Source organism: Trichoplusia ni, chromosome 11 (assembly GCF_003590095.1).
Source record: "Trichoplusia ni isolate ovarian cell line Hi5 chromosome 11, tn1, whole genome shotgun sequence".
Classification (NCBI taxonomy): domain Eukaryota; kingdom Metazoa; phylum Arthropoda; class Insecta; order Lepidoptera; family Noctuidae; genus Trichoplusia; species Trichoplusia ni.
In genome coordinates, this window is record NC_039488.1 from 4,606,503 (window position 1) to 4,625,386 (window position 18,884).

General features: G+C 35.4%; 1 protein-coding gene across 6 annotated transcripts in view; it reads right to left on the reverse strand.

Annotated features, from left to right (window-relative positions):
• The window catches only part of LOC113498884 (sodium/potassium-transporting ATPase subunit alpha), a 45,348-nt gene extending 26,871 nt beyond the window's left edge, over positions 1 to 18,477 (reverse strand). For 4 of the 6 annotated variants that reach the window (XR_003401048.1, XM_026879052.1, XM_026879049.1 and 1 more), the window contains exon 1: positions 18,383 to 18,477. Coding sequence is in view for 3 of the 6 variants with exons in the window: in XM_026879052.1 (XP_026734853.1) it covers positions 18,383 to 18,406 (24 nt within the window). In the remaining 3 variants the exon portion in view is untranslated. The remainder of the gene's footprint in view (positions 1 to 18,382) is intronic. The other 2 variants (XM_026879058.1, XM_026879054.1) reach the window with 1 other exon arrangement.
• Between the last annotated feature and the right edge of the window lie 407 nt (positions 18,478 to 18,884).

An 18,884-nucleotide genomic window follows, 5' to 3' on the forward strand; every position in this document is an offset into this window, starting at 1 on the left:
GTGTGAGTGCTGTTCTATTTATGGATAGCGCAACCTACTTCTTTATATTTTTTAAATTTTCTCACCAGCTACCGGTTTTCACATAAATAATTCTTTATAAGGAAGAACGGTTGAGTTTTCATTATTTCTTATACAATATGCACGTCTCTTGCGGTGAAACTACTTTTATAATTCATTGTAAACATTATTCTTACTTAAAAGAAGGTAGTCTGGTAAAAGGAGAAATAAACAGACTCGTATAAAAACTTACTGTCACGCTAAATGATTTAGGTATCATTATGAGCCGCACCGCCGGGATAGCAAGGTTTGCGAGAAATTGGATGTGGGCGTCGTAAAGCGCTAGTTGTATGGCTCGTTATCTCTCTGCTTTTAAATTAATTAATCCGTGTAACAATGAACTTCCACTAATAAATCTAAAGGACGGAAAATTTCCACATTCTCTGTCATGAGTGTGCAGTTATTTTAAGTGTTGCCAATGATGAATTACCGGCACTTTCATGAGCCCTTCATTCTCCATAGTTTACGTTTTAATGGAATTATGTAAACATAATCGTAACATAACAAGTAATAAATCTTGTAACACAATATGCGAGTTTGCATTGAAGCTTCACAACAAGGCGGCTTAACATTCGTTGTCAGACACACGCATTAGTCACACAATCACAAGACTGGATGGCGAGCACACTGCAGTTAAAGCTGGATTTAATTTTGGCCTTTGAACCTATTCAATGGGGTAATCTGCGTACCTAGACTGAGTCAGAGGAAAAGAACTGTTTAGGTTTGTTAATTTAAATTAGCCGAATTATCTAGTGAGGATGAGATGCAGACGACCTTTGAATGTTATTACGAATGTAGTAGTAATCTGAATGAGCCAGAGAGGTAAAAAGAGTTAATATTTACTTTTGATTTTCTTAGTTAGCTAGTTGTTAATCTTCTCATCTTGTTGTGGATTGTTTATAGATGTAGATGTGTTTATAAGATATTTTAAGACCACCCTAATCTGAATAACAGAAACATATTTGTAGACTAGAAATGTTAGAATATAAGCACTATAATATAATTTTCAAAAATAAATATATGTTTTCAGGTCTTATATCGATAATTTCATAACCCAAATTAGGAAACGATTGAAGACTTTCTAAGACAAATAAAACGATGATTAAAAGTCACATATTTTGTGGATAATCTGTCGTACGATTAATTGCTACATGTATTCGCAATGCCAAGAGCAAATACGTTCTTCTATATTTAACTAATGGGTTCCAGCGTTAGTTTAATGTTGAACGAACATAAAACTGACGAGTTTCAATACGCATGCACATAGAAACGCCTGGATAAACATACGTAGCAAGGACATTTAAAATAAGCAGGGCGAATTGCAATATTTCAAAACGAGAAACCAACTATTTAATTAAATGCTTCTTTCATTGCATCCAAAGTGAGTTAAATCCATTTTCGGATCGAATTCTATTAAGAAAGAGTAGTAGAATGTGACATAGAATTAACGGAAAAGTTGGCACTACCCATGCTGGAAAGGCAACTGGAACGCACATAAAAATTTATAAGACCATTATCCGTGAAATGAATCAAAATTTTATGACACAGGCGCAATTAAATGACATACAGATGCATATTGTATGAACCTCAACCAGTACACACATCAGACGACAGGCAGCAATAACCAGAGCGAATGAATAGGATGGCTATACAAACGAGATTGAATTCATTTTCTTGCGCGATGCAGTTAGATCTAGTGAGGTATCTAGTATCATCAATGAGGGCCATTTCACTCTGTTATCTGTCACTATAACAGCTCTTATATATTTGCAGGCATTAAAAATTTAATACAGTATCAAATAACTTCAAAATTAAATACTTGTAGGTAGAAAAGTGGTTGGATGGAATGTCGGAATCGGCACAGCAAGAGGCAATTTAATTGAAGTTCTATTATGTAATGATTTTTTTTAATGTACATAGGTAGTCTTTTAAACAATCTAATGGTTAGTCTAAAGCGTACTGAAATGAACCATAGAATCCCATTAATATAAACTTCCTAACTCAATTTATATGCCTAGTTCTCAGAAGTTCTTTGAACGCGTAGTTCGTTTACTTGCATGTCAATCAATAATGTGGATAAACTGGAAATAGAATATCTGTTTTTCATATTATCCTAAAAGCAAGAAGGTGTGGGTCAGTTTCCTTTTGCCATATTCATCTTGAAGAGTAGTTCGAGGTTCTTTCGTGTTGATATAAAATTTATAGGAGGAGGCATGTTTCATTTCACATTGACTATAAAAGAAGTAGTTCAAAATCTTCAACGTCTTATTGCAAGTTCTCGTGCAGTCAATTTTCTTCGTAGGTATAACTCAATATTAATTTTACATGAATCAAGATTCTCTCACGCGAAATGAAGAAGCATTTTCGCTAATGTCGTGTGACGAGACAGAAGGTTTATGCCTTGCTGAACGTGCATACATAATTCTGTCGCCTACACGACCCGGGGCAAACATAATTACGTTTACCCTGTTGACTTTTGCCTCTAACTTGGTAAATGACTTAAACCACAAAAGGTAAATGCATGTATTCTTCGACTTTGGCTAAACTACTTACGAAGCTCTTCAAAAGAAAATTGTTCTTATTAAATTTGTTCGCAGAGATTAAATGTGACAAGGCAATTTACTTTCGATTAGTTCAAATTTTTCGTAAGACTGCTTTACTCTTAAGCTCTGAGATTGACGAAGATGACTTTTAAAAGTTCGTGAAGGGCAAGGAAAATATATGTAAAACAGGACAACTTTAAATAATATAAAGTTAAAATATAAAAAGGTTTTCCTAGTCCCATAATAAAAACGCTTTCAGATCGGAATAACGAGAACAGTTGAAAATGCTTCTAGTTTCAATATCTTGTTAATAAAAACGGCGATATTGCAAGTCTCAATTGTATCTGAACCTGCACAATAAAACGGGAATAAGAACACAGTTACACAACTATGCTTTGTGAAATAGTGAAAACTTTTCAGAATACAATGTCTTAAACTGATGTTCCAAAAGTATCTCTCTATAAACATAAGAAATAATGATAAATTGTGAAAATTTTGTTGTTTTTCAACGCATTGTTTCTTCCGATAAAACATATCATAGTGCATACGGTTCATAAATTACCTACACGAAATAGTTCATTCAAGGCTTTGTCGTGTCTCGAACACGATTTCCAATTCCTGTTGTACCCTTTTTGCAACTTTGTCTTGAACAAATTGAATTACTTTTGCGATCTACATGTGCCATATCTCGAGTACATTTTCAGCATATATTCCATTTACTGTTATTGCAATTGTGCGGAACACGCCGTGTGGGCGTCACATCAGGGTATCACGTCACTCAATTCCGTAATGGATGTACTGAGTGGCTCTTTATATTCAATTTTCCATTTAAAATGAAAGTATGAAACCTCGTAAGGATTAAAATTTTAAATTTTGTGGCATTGTATTAATTTACGTGGCAGAAATAATAATGGTTTTGAGTCGTGTCCATACAGAAAAGCTCACATCTGACAAATGAAATTAAATTTCCTTTAATTATGAATGATAGCCTTTATCTTCAGCAATCCTATTCTACACAAGTATACAATTCATGGGAACGTTAACTTTCGTCCATTACATTATGTATTAAACAATACGACTTGAGCATTTGTTTCAATTCGAGGAACAAGCCACGTACTACATAATTTAAGCAGGCGATCAGTGGAATTGTGGGGACGTTCTATAAAATTACATACCAACCCTCATTCTTTGCCGTTATAATAGGGGCTTATGTTTTAAGGCAGACTTACTGGCGCGTGACTCAAATAGAATATGTTCAATATTATTGACTATAACTTTACGTTGCCTATTAAAAAACCAATTGTTAGTTTATTTTTTATACTCATGTATTGAAAAGCTTCTAAATGCTCAAACCTAGTCTCAATGATAATGTCAGTATGCAATTTAATATCAACATCTATCTAAAAACCCACCAACACCTTGAAAAAACAATTACAATCACGAAGTAAGTCTAGGTGTGGCGGTATTTACTCCAATAAAGTTAAAAGCTTATCAGGAACGATACGTAGTAGATGGTGTTGGTAATTAGTAGTTAGTCATGCTTCAGCTAAAAGTACCATTAAGTGGAACTATTTCCTTTCAGAGATTCAAAGGAAGATAACCTTAATGGCATGCTCATTCATCATGTTCGACAACAAATGAAAGATATGGAATAATATAGCTAGGATATTCAAATGGATTTGCGTTTGGTTTGCTTTTAAATATGAAGGACTGCATGATACGACAGTATACATATATATATAAATCCTGAAAACATTATTACTGTAACTTTAAAACATCGCTTTGCAATTTATCGCAAACAGCATAATGTAAAAGGTAATCATGGTCCACAAAGTTAGGTAACTCCTAAGTATGTCGTGTCGCAGTACGCAACAATTTTTGTACCCTCTTTACAGTAGGTCGATAGAGTTTTCAAAACCAATATAGAAGTATAACCAATGTAGTCTTGCAGTCTACGAGTCTGCGGGCGCGTCGCGTAGTTATATAACATTCAGCAGTCCTGTCTAATCAATACGGCGCGAGCACTTGATGCTAGGGCCAATGTACGGGGAAACTCGAGGCGCTCCACTCTACGATATCTTGGCTACCATCTTGGCACAGGCTCTGCTTGACGTTAGCGTTCCCCATTTGACGTTTAAACTTCATATGACACGTGTGAATGTGATTAGATTTGAGATTTCGATATCGGAAATTGATTTCTGTGGCGGCGACGAATGCCGGTTTCCGATAATTTAAGGTTTCTCTTTTCAATAATAAGACCTGAGCATTTATGTTAAGCATTATGAAAAAGTTACAGCACACAATTCTGAAAACCGCCCTTTTTTTCTTGTCTACAAAAATTAAGATTATCATTCCCCGAGGAAGCAAAATGCTGTCATTAGGTTATATCTCGAGAAGAGCGAAAAATGTCGACTATACTAAATACCTATCTCCGGGAGGTCACGGAGAGGAAGTAGGGCCGCGCCCACAAGTTTTACAATGCGAATAAAATACCTACTATTGCCTATTAAATCCTACGGTGGGTACGGTATGGTACTAAAGGAGATAGGATTGTTCGCGAACTGCCGGTTCAGCGCGTTACGATTTAAATAAAAACCTATTTTCCGACCAAATAAATGCTTCGTCTAAATTCGTCTCAGTAACCATGAAATTGGTCTTTTTAGGCTCACATAATCATTGCTAAGTCTATTAGGTACATGCGCAGTTGCGAACTAGGAAATGGTGGTCCTAATAACACGGGGCAACGTTCGTATGAAAAACGTCGTAGTATCTACATTTTATTACTTGGCATCACTTCCTTGGCACAAATGGGCTACAAATCACATTCATATACTTTTTGACAGAAGAAAATGCAAAATCGACATTAAATTTGTTAATGTGTCTAACTGGACTAGACGGAAAATCCAAAAATATCTAATAAAACTCACTTAGATTGTAATAGTGATACGGTTAATGGTCAATTTAAAAGGGTCCACATGTATTAATGAGAATGAGAAGCAACACTCAGCGTCTCTGGGATAAAATAGGAGCAACAGCCACACAGCTTTAACTGTGGCAGCCACACCCAGTTATGTAAGAGAGAGTCAGAATATATTGCAAGGACCTAGATTACCTAGTGCCTTCAGGATCCTTCTAGAATAAGGTTTAAGGCTTACACAGCCTTGGGAGGCTAAAGAATGTACAGTTTTAGTAAAGAAAAATAGAAACGATAATTTTTAATTCAAACTCAAGTTGTACAAGATTAACGATTTTAGGTCACATAGATAATAAAGACATAAGCCCAATAATATCTACGAAAAATCTACACCTCCACACAGACATTGATTGAAGTTCCAATTAATTATTTTGAAAATAAGGGAGAATAATGGTAACAAGGCGCTTTTTAGGACATTTATACTCTTTTAATCTATTAGTCTGTCTGTGAAAAGTTTCAGTCGCGTAATATGTAATTTTTGTTGAAACACGTCTTGAAATTATCTCCACTTTTCAGTTTACCTTATCTTTCCATTTACAGTAACTCGAAAGACAACTTACAGTAATGTAAGAAGCCAGAATCTTGTATAAACATACATAACTTGCTGATAAGCTCACATAGTTTCTTCAAGTAAAGCGGACTCTGGCAACCAGCCAGCAAAAAGGTAGGACGAAAAATAAAAACCTACCTTTACATATATTGCTTTTCTACAATTTGTACTTATGTTAACATGATGAAACCGACGTCTGGTAAACTGAACTACAAATAAGTGTGTCAATGACTGGCACGCACGTGAGCCTGAAAAGTCCATTGCTAAGGATACCCTGAATTTCTTTTCAAGGACTTGCCTTCTACCCCAATCATAAACATGAATTTATTAGAATGCCGTCACGCAACTACTCTTATGACCTTTCCTTCCTTATACATTTTCACATAAGAAAACAAGATGTCAGGACAGCTCAAACAGAATTATCTGAGGGCACGGCAGTGCCCCTGCCAAGTCTCGAGCAAAACGGGCACGGCCGTACCATCTTTTCTCGAAGCGATTCGCGGCTGTTTCGCCCCCCCTGTATCTTCGACGTGGACAAAGCTAGGAGTTTAGCTTTTCGGGGAATAATAGTAGGCATTAGAACAAGCTTAAGTTCGAAATTACATGCCAATTGAATTAATGGTTTAGGAGTTACGGTCGATCAAAGTTACACCATTTTGTCACTCACTGACTCACTGACAGATCATCAAAAATCTAAGGTACTTCTAGCAGACTTAGAAACTTCAAATTTTGCACCAAGATAGGTCCTTAGCCACATATAAAGGAAAAATTATAAAAACATTAAAAAATAATATGCCATAGAAAACAATTTTATATTTGCGGTTTGGCAAGAACATTATGTATGGATTTTGACTGCATTGTTAACTTTGTTCGTTGTTTAAGTACCTATTCAATTGGATGAATACATACATAGAATAGAAAAGAATAATATAAATGTAATACACAGACTATCATTAATACAAATTAATACATAAAATTCATAATTCATTAAATTAATAAAGCTAAAACTCCATTGTATTGCGATAAATATTGTATGCGCGCTCGATAGATGGCGTTGTACGTGTCTGAATCGCGCTATGGTTTCGTTACAAAGCGCAGTCTAAGTAGTACTTCAGAATAATGCGATAATTTTCATTTGATAGCGCCACCTGTCTATGAAAAACCATTTCGAAACTAAAAAATATTGTAGTGATAATTGATATTCGGAGAACTTTACGTGTTATTTAGTTTAGTTTAGCTATAGTTTGTAAGTTAGTAGATATATATATGCATTTATATATAAGTTTAAGCTTGTTTACATTAGAAGTAACGAAGTCTCAGAGAAGAAACAAAAGAGATAGAGATAGAGAATGGGTTCTAAGCAAAGCAGTAGCTGAAGTCCTAGAAATTATGACACCTAAAAAAAAAGAAAGAAATACACTTACAAAAAATAAATGAGATCCCACCAAAAACATTAAATGTAAAAAAATGCCAAGTCTCTCGATGCAGTCTTTCCATCGTAAAAAGTTTTGAGATCTCATAGAAGCCAAGTCCTATTCAAAATATTTTGTAGTTATAAATCAACATTTAGTAATTGTATCAATAGTTTTCTTTATATTATAATTATAGTGACTTGGCAATGAGCACAAATTAAAAGCTGCTTGATGCCTGGAATTATGTGCAAATGTTACTGACGAGACCAGTGATCAGATTATTTGTTATGTGTGAATCATGATGGTCACTACCGACTACATGCTCCAATACAATAATTAAGAATACCTTACGGGCCATCGCTTTATGAAAGTAAATGAATCGAGAGTACACTAAGACTGACTGCCGTTGCCGAAATTCGGTTGGGACGACACGGATAAACCAAAAGAAAATTAATTTTGTGATATTAATGTTTACGCATGCGGTGTGTGTAACTTTCAACTCCTACAAATATGCCGTTTTATTTGTTTCTTCTTGTGCTCATTGCCAAGTCACTATAATTATAATATAAAGAAAACTATTGATACAATTACTAAATGTTGATTTATAACTACAAAATATTTTGAATAGGACTTGGCTTCTATGAGATCTCAAAACTTTTTACGATGGAAAGACTGCATCGAGAGACTTGGCATTTTTTTACATTTAATGTTTTTGGTGGGATTAATATTGCAGCCTTTATTAGTCACGACGACGACTGCTTATGGACATAGGAAAATTATTAGGGGATTTGAAAATCAATAACTGAAGTTAACTAATAACGAAAACGGTCACTAGCACTCGCGACACAGCCAGTGTCCATTTGCATATAAATTGACAATTTTGCCACTTCAAACTTTTTTGGCTGAACTGAACCCGTGTAAATTTTTGTTAGTGTAAAGATGTAATTACGAGTATATGTATACTTAAAGTATCAATAACTGTGTATAACTTGCAACTCATCGCCCTCAGTGTTTTTACCTAAGGACAATGAGTAAGGATTCTACACTGTGGAAAGAAACTTGAAGACAATGTAATGTAAGACTAAGAAATGCGCATGACAATTTGTACTATTTGCCTCGTCTTCTAAACGTGAGCCGCCTACGTCGCAGTCTCTCATATAAAAGGGTTTGTGTGTCTGAGGAACAAACAGACAGAGCTGAGGTCATTGTGTAAGAGTTCCGTTTTACCAACATTGGTTCGGAATACAAAAAATACTGTCCATTTCACGCTACGAGTATCCTAGAACCCGTATAATCTGATAATAAAAATGTTTGCCGAAATAGAAAGACGGAATGGACCCAGTCGCATGTCAGATACGTAATCCCATGTGATTTATACGTACATAGTACATGTACCTAATATATTTTACACTAAATTTCAATCGGAAAGAGAAACATAAAAACTTCGGCCAAATATCGTTTGATTACAATCAATTTCTGGGGCTGTATGCCAAGGACGCAAGAAATGTGCCTTAAATTTGGAATTTTGGCCTAGACGATCTAAAAATAAAGCAATATGATTCATGCTATATGAATTTTATAAGCCTGCGTGATTGACGTGTAACTAAATTCAAGAAAAGACATTGTAGGCAAGGAGTTACCCGTTTTTACCTCACCAAGTTTATGGACAGAATGTACATTGTACAAAGTAACGCAATGCGACTTATTCGGTACGCAAAGGGAATCCTTCTCATAAAACCTGTAATACCTAGGTATTATATGGTCGTGTCTACGGACATTGCATAGAACATTTCTTGATAACTATTTTTAATTTTACTTTAGTTCCTAAAACCTCAAATTTCCATTCACTCATGTTATTCATGTAAGTAAAAAACATACGACGAAATAACGGCATTGCCATTCACGAAGAAAACTACTGAATGTTTCATATGGAACTTTACAGTTTCTCCATAGGGGTTATTTCTACGTGCAAGCATGACAACGTACGCGAGAGCTACTTGCATAATGAAATCGTAACATTTGAATAACATCGTTGTGTCTCTCAGCCTTACCAGGGGAACTGAGAAACTATATAGTGAAGAACATACTAGAACAAACTTAATTTGGAATACCGCACGACTTACGCGTTACAAATATGATTATGTAACATCATATGAGCTTTTGATGTCCTAACTTGAAATGTCTTGGTTTAACTAACATAATTGGGATATTTATTCAGTCTTCTTGGAAATTGTGTGGAAGTTAGTGTCCCCTCATCCGCCCCTAACAAGACGCTCCTCGACAAGTTTCCAATTAAATGTTTTCTCGACGAGAATGTTGTGCAACACTTGACTTCAGCAGACTCGTTGTTAACAATGGATGAGGATCGCGTAGTTCTAAAGCCCCACTAACACTATTGTGCTCCAAGAAATATTATGAGGATAATACATACTTGCAAGCTGTTACCTTGCTATCTAAGCCTTTAAGTACTTAGATAAAATGTAGGTGTATTTGTTCCTCTGAAAAGAGTTTTCATGAAATTGTGTGCTAAGGGTATTACATTTTAATGATAATAATTTTACAAAAAGCTTTCATTTTCTGAAAATATCAATGTAAAAAAAGGTAACATGAAACCGATTAAATTTTATAAGAATAAAATTCTTAACAGGATTAGTTAATAATTTGAGATGATACCTATTAATAGCCTACTTTCCGTCGGCACTCCCTTGAGAAAAATTAATCAGGAAAGTAAACTGACCTTCACGCGCTTAATTGGTTCCGCTTTTCCACCATGATGAGCTATTTAATCTTCGTAAACAGAACCTTAATTGAAGCCTATTTTACGAAACCCCATAGATTTCATGTAATGTTGTTGAATTGTAGGCTAACGTAGTTACTTCCAGGTAAATACATTGAACAGGTATACGATACGATAGTCCGTTATGTAACAATGTCTAGAATTTTCCCAAACGTTGAAGTCTTTTCTAAAACAAGCGTGGTCTAAGAGATTTCCTTTCATTCTGGGTAAGTTTATTTAAATAAGTTATTAGAGATATTTGTCCAATATCAGAATCTAATGTGTTTCTAATGTAATAGTCAATTTCACAAGATTCTGCTATTAAACTGTTAGAAGATTAACATAGAGTAGCGCCAGTACCGATTCTAGTCCAAATTAAACAATAAAATGTTATTACCTAGCATTAAGTCGGCAAGCTGCTCTAGAGTACTACGTAACTATGTAGATGAGTCTTTATTCAGAAATTAATTCACCTCTAGCCTTTAAACACATCATATTGTTAGTTGGTAATGTTACTACTATTGTGAGGTATACAGAATGTCTACTGCGCCATGATGTTGGCCAGTCCGATCCATCTCATTCGACTTATTGATCCGGAGACAGGGTGGCTAGTTTTGCTTGAGAAAAAGGTGACCTATTTTAACGGGTTTTAGCAGAACTAGACAGACGCTTTAAAATGGCGAGGAAATTGGATTGAGGTCTTAGGTTACATGTACTAGTGCAGGAACTACGACGTATGTTTCGCACGTATGACGAATAAGAGAAGTGTTGTTTCTCTCCTTGCTAAATAAGCCGTGTCTTTTAGATATTTCAGCTCAAAACAAGGTTTATGTTGAGACCAAATAAATATATCATAATTTAAATTCAAGTTATTTTTTTGTAAGTAGATCAGGTTATGTCAAGACATGATAATGCTCTAAAACATCGCCACGATACTTTAAGTGCATAATGTCGCGTGCCAGACATTGAACATAGTCAATTTGCAGTAAATCACCCAAGAGGTCAGGAGTGACGTGAATCCCGCTACACGAGCGATGCTCTACTGCTCTAGAATCTAAGGTCCCATATTATACCTTTATTATACCTACGTAAAACTAGCTTAACGTGTAGGCTTACTTTTTATCCTACAAAATCTTTGTACTACATACGAAGCTTAATTTCCCGACTGACACAAATTTAAATCACGAGCGACTAACGAACTGAAAGAATCGATCCATGCGCGCTCAGTTCCAAAACTGGCTAATTGATTTAGCGTTTCATCATGGCCTGAATATCAAACTGCCACAACACACTATTACATAAACCATAATTACCAAGTGTAATCTCTTGTTAAAAAGTATGCCTGATAAATAAATTGCCACTACCGTAATTCAAGATTAACTTTACACTAATGCTTTATTTACACCGACATTTATTTGGCTTTTTGCCAGAATCTGCGTCACGTAACGGAACTGAACGTGCACTTATTAGATAACGCATGTCGATTTGCTACTCGACTACTCAGCAAAATCGTTAACTGATAATAAAGTTTTTATTTTAAAAATGTTAATTGGTCGCACCACTCTTTAACTATTATTTTTTTACAATTAATTTATATTCAGTACTTATAATAGGGGGCTTATAAACGTTTGTCACACTCCTATGTAGGTTAACAAACCCCCAAAAATAGATCCCCTTATCTATTTTTTGCGGGGGCGAAAATTTTATATCCGACGACACAATTCCGTCATAATAATTAATGGCCGTCATAAAAGTTGGAAGCAGTTCCAACGTAGTTATTTGTACGGCTCAGTTTTTGAATCCCGTAAACAGAAATCGGTAACAATTTGGCGCCAGTGCATCTAAGTTATGAAACTTGCAGCGCGACCTGACCCGATCGATGGCGACCTCTTTAGCGACCAATGCACCAAGTTAACTGCCCGGGAAAACCGTAGCGTGTGCTTTGTTACATTACAAAAATAAGTTGCCTCGATTTAAATCGTGCTGTATATGCATCGTTGATCTAGTTTTAAAACTACTTTTAACTGCCTACAAAATTGTATGAGAATATATGTTTGTACCGTATGAAATGTGCGAACAATTGCTGGCGCTCTGGAAAAATATGGCCAGGCACGGGCCACGCCCCGTTTCAGGATATTTTCCGAGTAAGGTGATAACTCACATACAGGAATTTGAGCAAATCTATTGCACAGATTTTTGTACCCTTTCGTGGGTATGTATTAGGTGTTTAATGGGTTTAGGTGGAAATACAAAAGACCAAACCGTTAATCTCTCTCTGTTCACTCCTTTTTATTTTTTTAGTAACTACGAGTTCCAATTACACGTAAAGTCAAAAGAATCTATATAATTGCTCTGAAATGTTAAACGACCGTCGTTTATATAAATACGAGCATTTTCCTTTAGCTCAGCCGTATGAAATAAAAAACCCTTGAGAAATTTCCGGACGAGACTTATCGTTGTAATCCTATACAGAGTCAAGCTAGATGGATGAAGACTTCGTCATTTCGCAAAGTAGACGAAGGAATATCACAAGAAAATAAATAAACTACGTAGAATGTTTGGCACTTTCAGTAAAAGCATTTGTTCTGTTTAAAGATGGTATAGCATTACGTGCAAATATTATCCGATCAATAAATAATAAGTTGGCCATGGATGAGAATACTAATAACATAAGTATAACGGATATATTTCATTTGCCAAATGTAAGCTCATGAAAATGGCTGTTCGATTTCTCAATAAATTTGAGATAATGATAAAATAAATGATTAATATTAGTAGTTTAATAAACTCTAGTAAAATTTCTTCAATAATATTCATAATTTGCAAAGTAACGATGCAATACTGGCGTTTTGTGCTTTCTTTATCCACATGTGAAAAAGACTATATCAGGACCTTCGAGAACGATTTGTACGACACCATTACTGGCAAAAGACGGTTGCTTCCGCAGTCCATATCTCAACGCTTACAAAAGGTGTGTTCCAGACTTTATGAGGTACTCTCACAATACGTTTTATCTCAGGTATTACGTACATTTTCTGGGAAATTTGATATCGGCCATAGACCAGAACCACATAAATTGTTTATTAACTTACTAAATATAGAAATTGTTAAGGAGTTTTATTTTTTTATTGATAGTGATATCAGAGAAGTTAAGCAATTAATTTTAGCATTTATTTAGTGTTATCTTTAGTGCTTTAAAGTTAGGTCGATAAGCACTAATGACTGCACATCACGAACACTCGCACCACAAACCTTCCTTACTTCACGTACGATAAAGCCTTGAAGATATCGAATAAGCAATAAACATTCGATATTGATACCTTAACGGAGTCGCAGAAGAAAATATTAGATCAAAAGACAACACGAATTCTAAGTAATAAAAGTACTCTTTACGACACAAGTTGAGGCGTATTTCTCCGTAGACATGCTAGCAGTAGGTACAAAGTATATATTGCTTGTGTCGTAAGTAGATAATTAAGTTTACCAAAAATAATTCGAACTATGTTTTATTTAAAATGGACAGGTGTGGAGGGTCACGTGCAATTAATTACTTTGTTCGCTATTATATCCGGAATTACATTGATAAATTCATTGATTGTCTGATGGCTTTAATTAAAAAGAGTACCTCACAGTAATCAAATAGGGAGTATAGTATTTTCACCAAATACAATGCTCGTACTACGCAGAATACTTTAAAGCACGAAGCTTTGTTGGTAGGCATACGATAACTATCGGCTTTTCTAGATCACTATCTGTCATAACAAGGCACTACCTGCTGTGTGCCGAATCCATTACGTGGCTACTTCTCAAGTAGTGGATTCAGTTTATTTTGCAAAATATTCTTTGTTCTCAAGAATCTTATTTTTAACGCACGCAATGTTTTCAACCCCTTACTAATTCTACATAACTGCAAAATGTATAAGTACGGATACATGCGTCGCTTACCTACCTTACGTAAGTTCAAGCTGTTACCTTGCACGAAGTACGTACAAGATTCTTAGCTGTTTCAGCTACCCTTGAAAAAGTAATAATCGTATAAGCTTCGGTAAACGATTGTTGCTAACCGACCCTCTAGACGTTTCTCCAAATACGCGTATTAACTTTAAATTACGAAAGTCTCTTTTGAAATATTTAACATCTTTCAGAGGGTGACCTTCAGCATTAAAAACTTCCGCGCCGTATAAAATTCCCTCCCTAAGAGATTTCACCCTAAAGTGGCTATCATTATGTTGCCAGTAACAATGTTCGACGGGTCTCGAGCCGAGATAAATATTCACGCCTCGCTTGCGATATTCTGAAGTCGACAACGCTCAGGGTAGTCCTCAGGCGATGTGCGAATGAAAAATAATAAGCAGCGAATATTTTTGTGAATAACGCAATTTACTGAACAATAGGCGATGCTTTCCAGCTCTATTTCTTAGTGAGCTATGTGGAGCAGCAATTTAATATCGAGCAGTTAAGTTGACAAACGGAATTTCAACGTAGGTCATTCTTAACTAAGCCTTGAATAAAGTAAATGTTATTATATTTCATAACTTTAGGTCGGTTTTTATTTTAACTTTTGGTATTTATTAATGAAATCTTCTAAGATGATAATTATATCTCAAAAACCGTAGCTATTCAATATCAGCGTATTTAACACCAACAGATGATTTAATTAATGGCACAATCTGTCTGTTGTTTCGTCGGGCACTAACGAGGTGGCCGCCGACAGCGGTGTAATTAAAACGCTTCAAAAGGCGCGCGACGTTACTCAGCTAACATTTAGATACTTCTGAATAATATCCTCATTAGAACAAGGAGTTACACAACGTCTGCGACAATCGCCACCCACGACAGCGCAAGAGTTATGAGGACACGCTCTCATTCCCGACATCCTGTGGGAAGTGCGGCTACTTGCGTCAGCATCGTGCAGGACCTTAGCCTAACTCTTGTAGTTAGCCTGTTCTAGACGATCCCTCAGACGATCACAAGTGTGATATATGACATACGACAGTCTTCAGCTTACCAAGGTACCACAAGGTATTAACCACTTAAGGCACCATAGACCATGCTAAGTACTTCTTTTAAAGTAACGCTATATTTCTCACGGAGCATGCAATTCACACTGCCTCTAAATAGGTTTGCATCTAATGACTTTACTCCAGAGATCTCTGTGAATAGAATCGAGTTATCTCTAAAGGGTTTCCGTTTTGACGTGTCCCATATTCGCAAGGCTGTTTTCTAATTTCACAGCCGACTGCCTATTACGGGCGCTAAAAGATACGAGTTCTGTGTTATATGTGAGGCAAGAAAAGTTTCCCAAATTAGCAGAAACTTATTCGCTAACAGGAATGGAGTACATACGATGGATTACATAAACTAAGTTCGCGTATAAAGTTACTGGAATGGAAACGTATTTTCAGTACCACTGAGCATTACGTTATGTGTGGAAAAATCTTTTGAATAGGCGAATACGTCCACTAATGATGTTAAAAAATGAGACGCACGGACTATTGAGGCGTACTCATTCAGGCCATAAAGCGAGTGGCACAATGTTGAAATGGGTGCGGAAGGTCAACTATTCATGTGTTAGCCGGCAATCCCAACCGGTTGGCATCCATCAATTCATTCACATGAGGAAGATGTTACTTTACAATTTGCTAATTTCGTAGCAGTGAATGATTATGCTCATTACTTGTGTTACCACGATAGATCCCGCCGCCGCGGTCTAGGTAGTGCACAAAATAGAAGGTCTTTTTATATCCTATTGCTCAGGTATAACTGAGCCTAATCTGCTTCGCGAACGATCGTTAGGGACTATAGAGCGACGTAGGAACATTTGGACGACACAAAGATGTGGTCCGTAATTTTCCGCTATAAAAGCTAGCGTACGTGGGCATCCAGTGGAGTATACTGCCTACGGATGTGTTGGTAACCTTGGTCGAAGATGAGCTCGTCTTGGAGCGCGTGCTGTGTCCTTTGACACAAATGCGGATGCGCTCAATTGGCGAGGCGGCCGCTATCGAACCGCGTTAAACACCACGCAAGGCTGCACTCCCTCACTTTTGCGATGTTTTACTAAATCGATTGTGGGAATACCAGAGTAAACAAAGGGGTGGCAAGCTTAGTGATAGAATTTTATTGATTGGATATCAGTTATTAAAAGGAGGAAAAAGAAGGAGTTATACAGAAATGTCTTACTTTTGGGACTAATATTGCCAAAGACGATATTCATCAATATGAACATTTTACATAACTGTTAAAATAATGTATCAATAGTTTGATTCTTTAAATAGAATATAATATTCAGCCTAAACAGGTATTTTAGGTAAGATGGTTTAAATGCCTATATTTTTAATCACTAGAATTCCTCATTGATGGAGTGTTGAACTTATTAAAAAAAATTATTGCTTCATTCTTTGCAACAATATTATATGTTGTATCAATTATATTTTTTTTATATTTTATCCAACCACAAACTGGAAGTTATGAAAAAATGAGTTAATTTTTTTATAGCATTTACAAGCAATTTAACATTAATCTGTGTTAAATCTAATTGGCACAGGAACTAGAGGAAGTAAATTTGGCTTATGGCCTAGTACAAGCCCCGATTACAAAACATTGTAAAGGCCTTTGCCGTAAGCCAACTTTTTTTGCTGAGTCTGGCTTTTTATAGAATTTTAACCTAGTTACTGAAAGTCTCTTGGTAAAATGTTGGATTTTTTGTATCTTTTTCTACTCTTTAATGAGTACTTGGGTATTGGCTGGAGAAAGACCATAATAATTGCAAAAGGCAAGCCATATAATACACCTTTCCATATAAACTTTCAATGTATGTCTTCTCTGCAAAATTCTGGTGATTTGGGTAGTAGCTAAAGGTTAGCCATACCTTAGCCATGAGAAGCTCCAGGTAGACATGTTTATATGTACCAATCACGTATGACTTGTATGAGTTATCAGAAGGCGAACAATGACCACACCCATTTCAATTTTGTTTGTGATGCCTTTCATTATGTATTTACAGCAAACACTTGACTAATATAGTGACAGTTGAGTAATAGTATGATGTTTCAACTTTGACCTTTATCAGAATATTGAAAATAATTATCTTTGGCTAATGCATAATATTTAGCCTACTGTTAGGATGACTTATATGATTCCAATTTGAATATTTTTCAGTTTAAATTATTCAGAATAGTAAGAATTTTCAGCAAAAATTAGTGTATATGAGTCAGTAATTAAGATGAAATTAGACCATTTTAAGAGAAATTCCAGCCATTTTATAAAATATATTATTACGATGCCACATCATCATTATGTAGTTCGATTATGGCTTATTTAGGACCTACCTAAATGTTTTAGTATCTGGAGATTTTTATCTTGTAGATTCCATTGACTTTAAAATGTCATATTCATTCATTCAGATATTCATTCATTTGATTAGTAATGATACTAACTTTGCAATCATTCTGTACGAGCAACATATCGGAGACAATCTCGGAGCTCCAAGTGTGATTGTATTAAGACTCAAGAGCCATTTTACTTTGAATTGAACACACTAGTGCAAGTTTTAGAACAGCATTTTCTCACAATAACACCATCAACATGAGTTTGAAGTGTCCATGTATTTACATTATAAGATTAATATTGATTTATTAAAAAGAAGATTATTATTAAGTAGTTTTTTAAGTCCCTATTTCAGGTAGTTATTCGAAAACAAACAGTTTTGTTCTATTAATTAAGCCGGTAGGCTTAGTTCCCGGTTCGCATTATAAAATTAAATGTTACCTGAATAAAATGAAACCTAATGTAGTTTTACTATCGTTAAGTGAATCATAGAACAAACGAAATCCAATACCAGATACATTTGATAGACTTTTAATTCAAAACATGATGAGAATCTTCAAAATTTTGATTTAACTCAATACCAACGGCTGGGCGTGGTCTTCTCCGGTAATTTGTATGGTATAACACGGAGTTTAAGTCGCAATCATAAGTTTATTATCTGCGTCATAGCCTAGAATGTTCACGAAATGAGAAAAGATGTAAAAAAGAGGCCATTATCTAGAGAAATAACAAAATACTCACGTCCAGAGACTCCTTTGACGCCATCTTTCACACACAAACAAATTAATTTGACGTTTCTCTCCCAAAATCGATAACAAGACTCCCAGTTTCGTTCGGATACGCATACATGCATGTATTCGTTTGGAATAATTTTACCGACAATATTTTAAATAATAAGTTAACATAAAATGTTAAGCATAATTGCAGCTGATTATAACTGACCCCTAAAGTAAGCTTAGTGAAAAATATGTATAAAATGATAAGGGATAAGTAAAACTGAAATACTGGAAATAAATAACTTTACCATTTTAAGGATATCAGTAAGTAGTCCATAATAATGTGGCACCAACGAGTATGCAGGTTCAGATGGCAATGAACCGGTCGCGCTGGAGAGCGAACGGAGAAGCCTATGCCCAGCAGTAAAAAGCTATAGGTAGAGATGAGATGAGATGAGAGTATTTTAAATTTCCTATAACAATAGAAATAATTAATGTTTTTATTATTGTTTTAACTAAGGAGTACT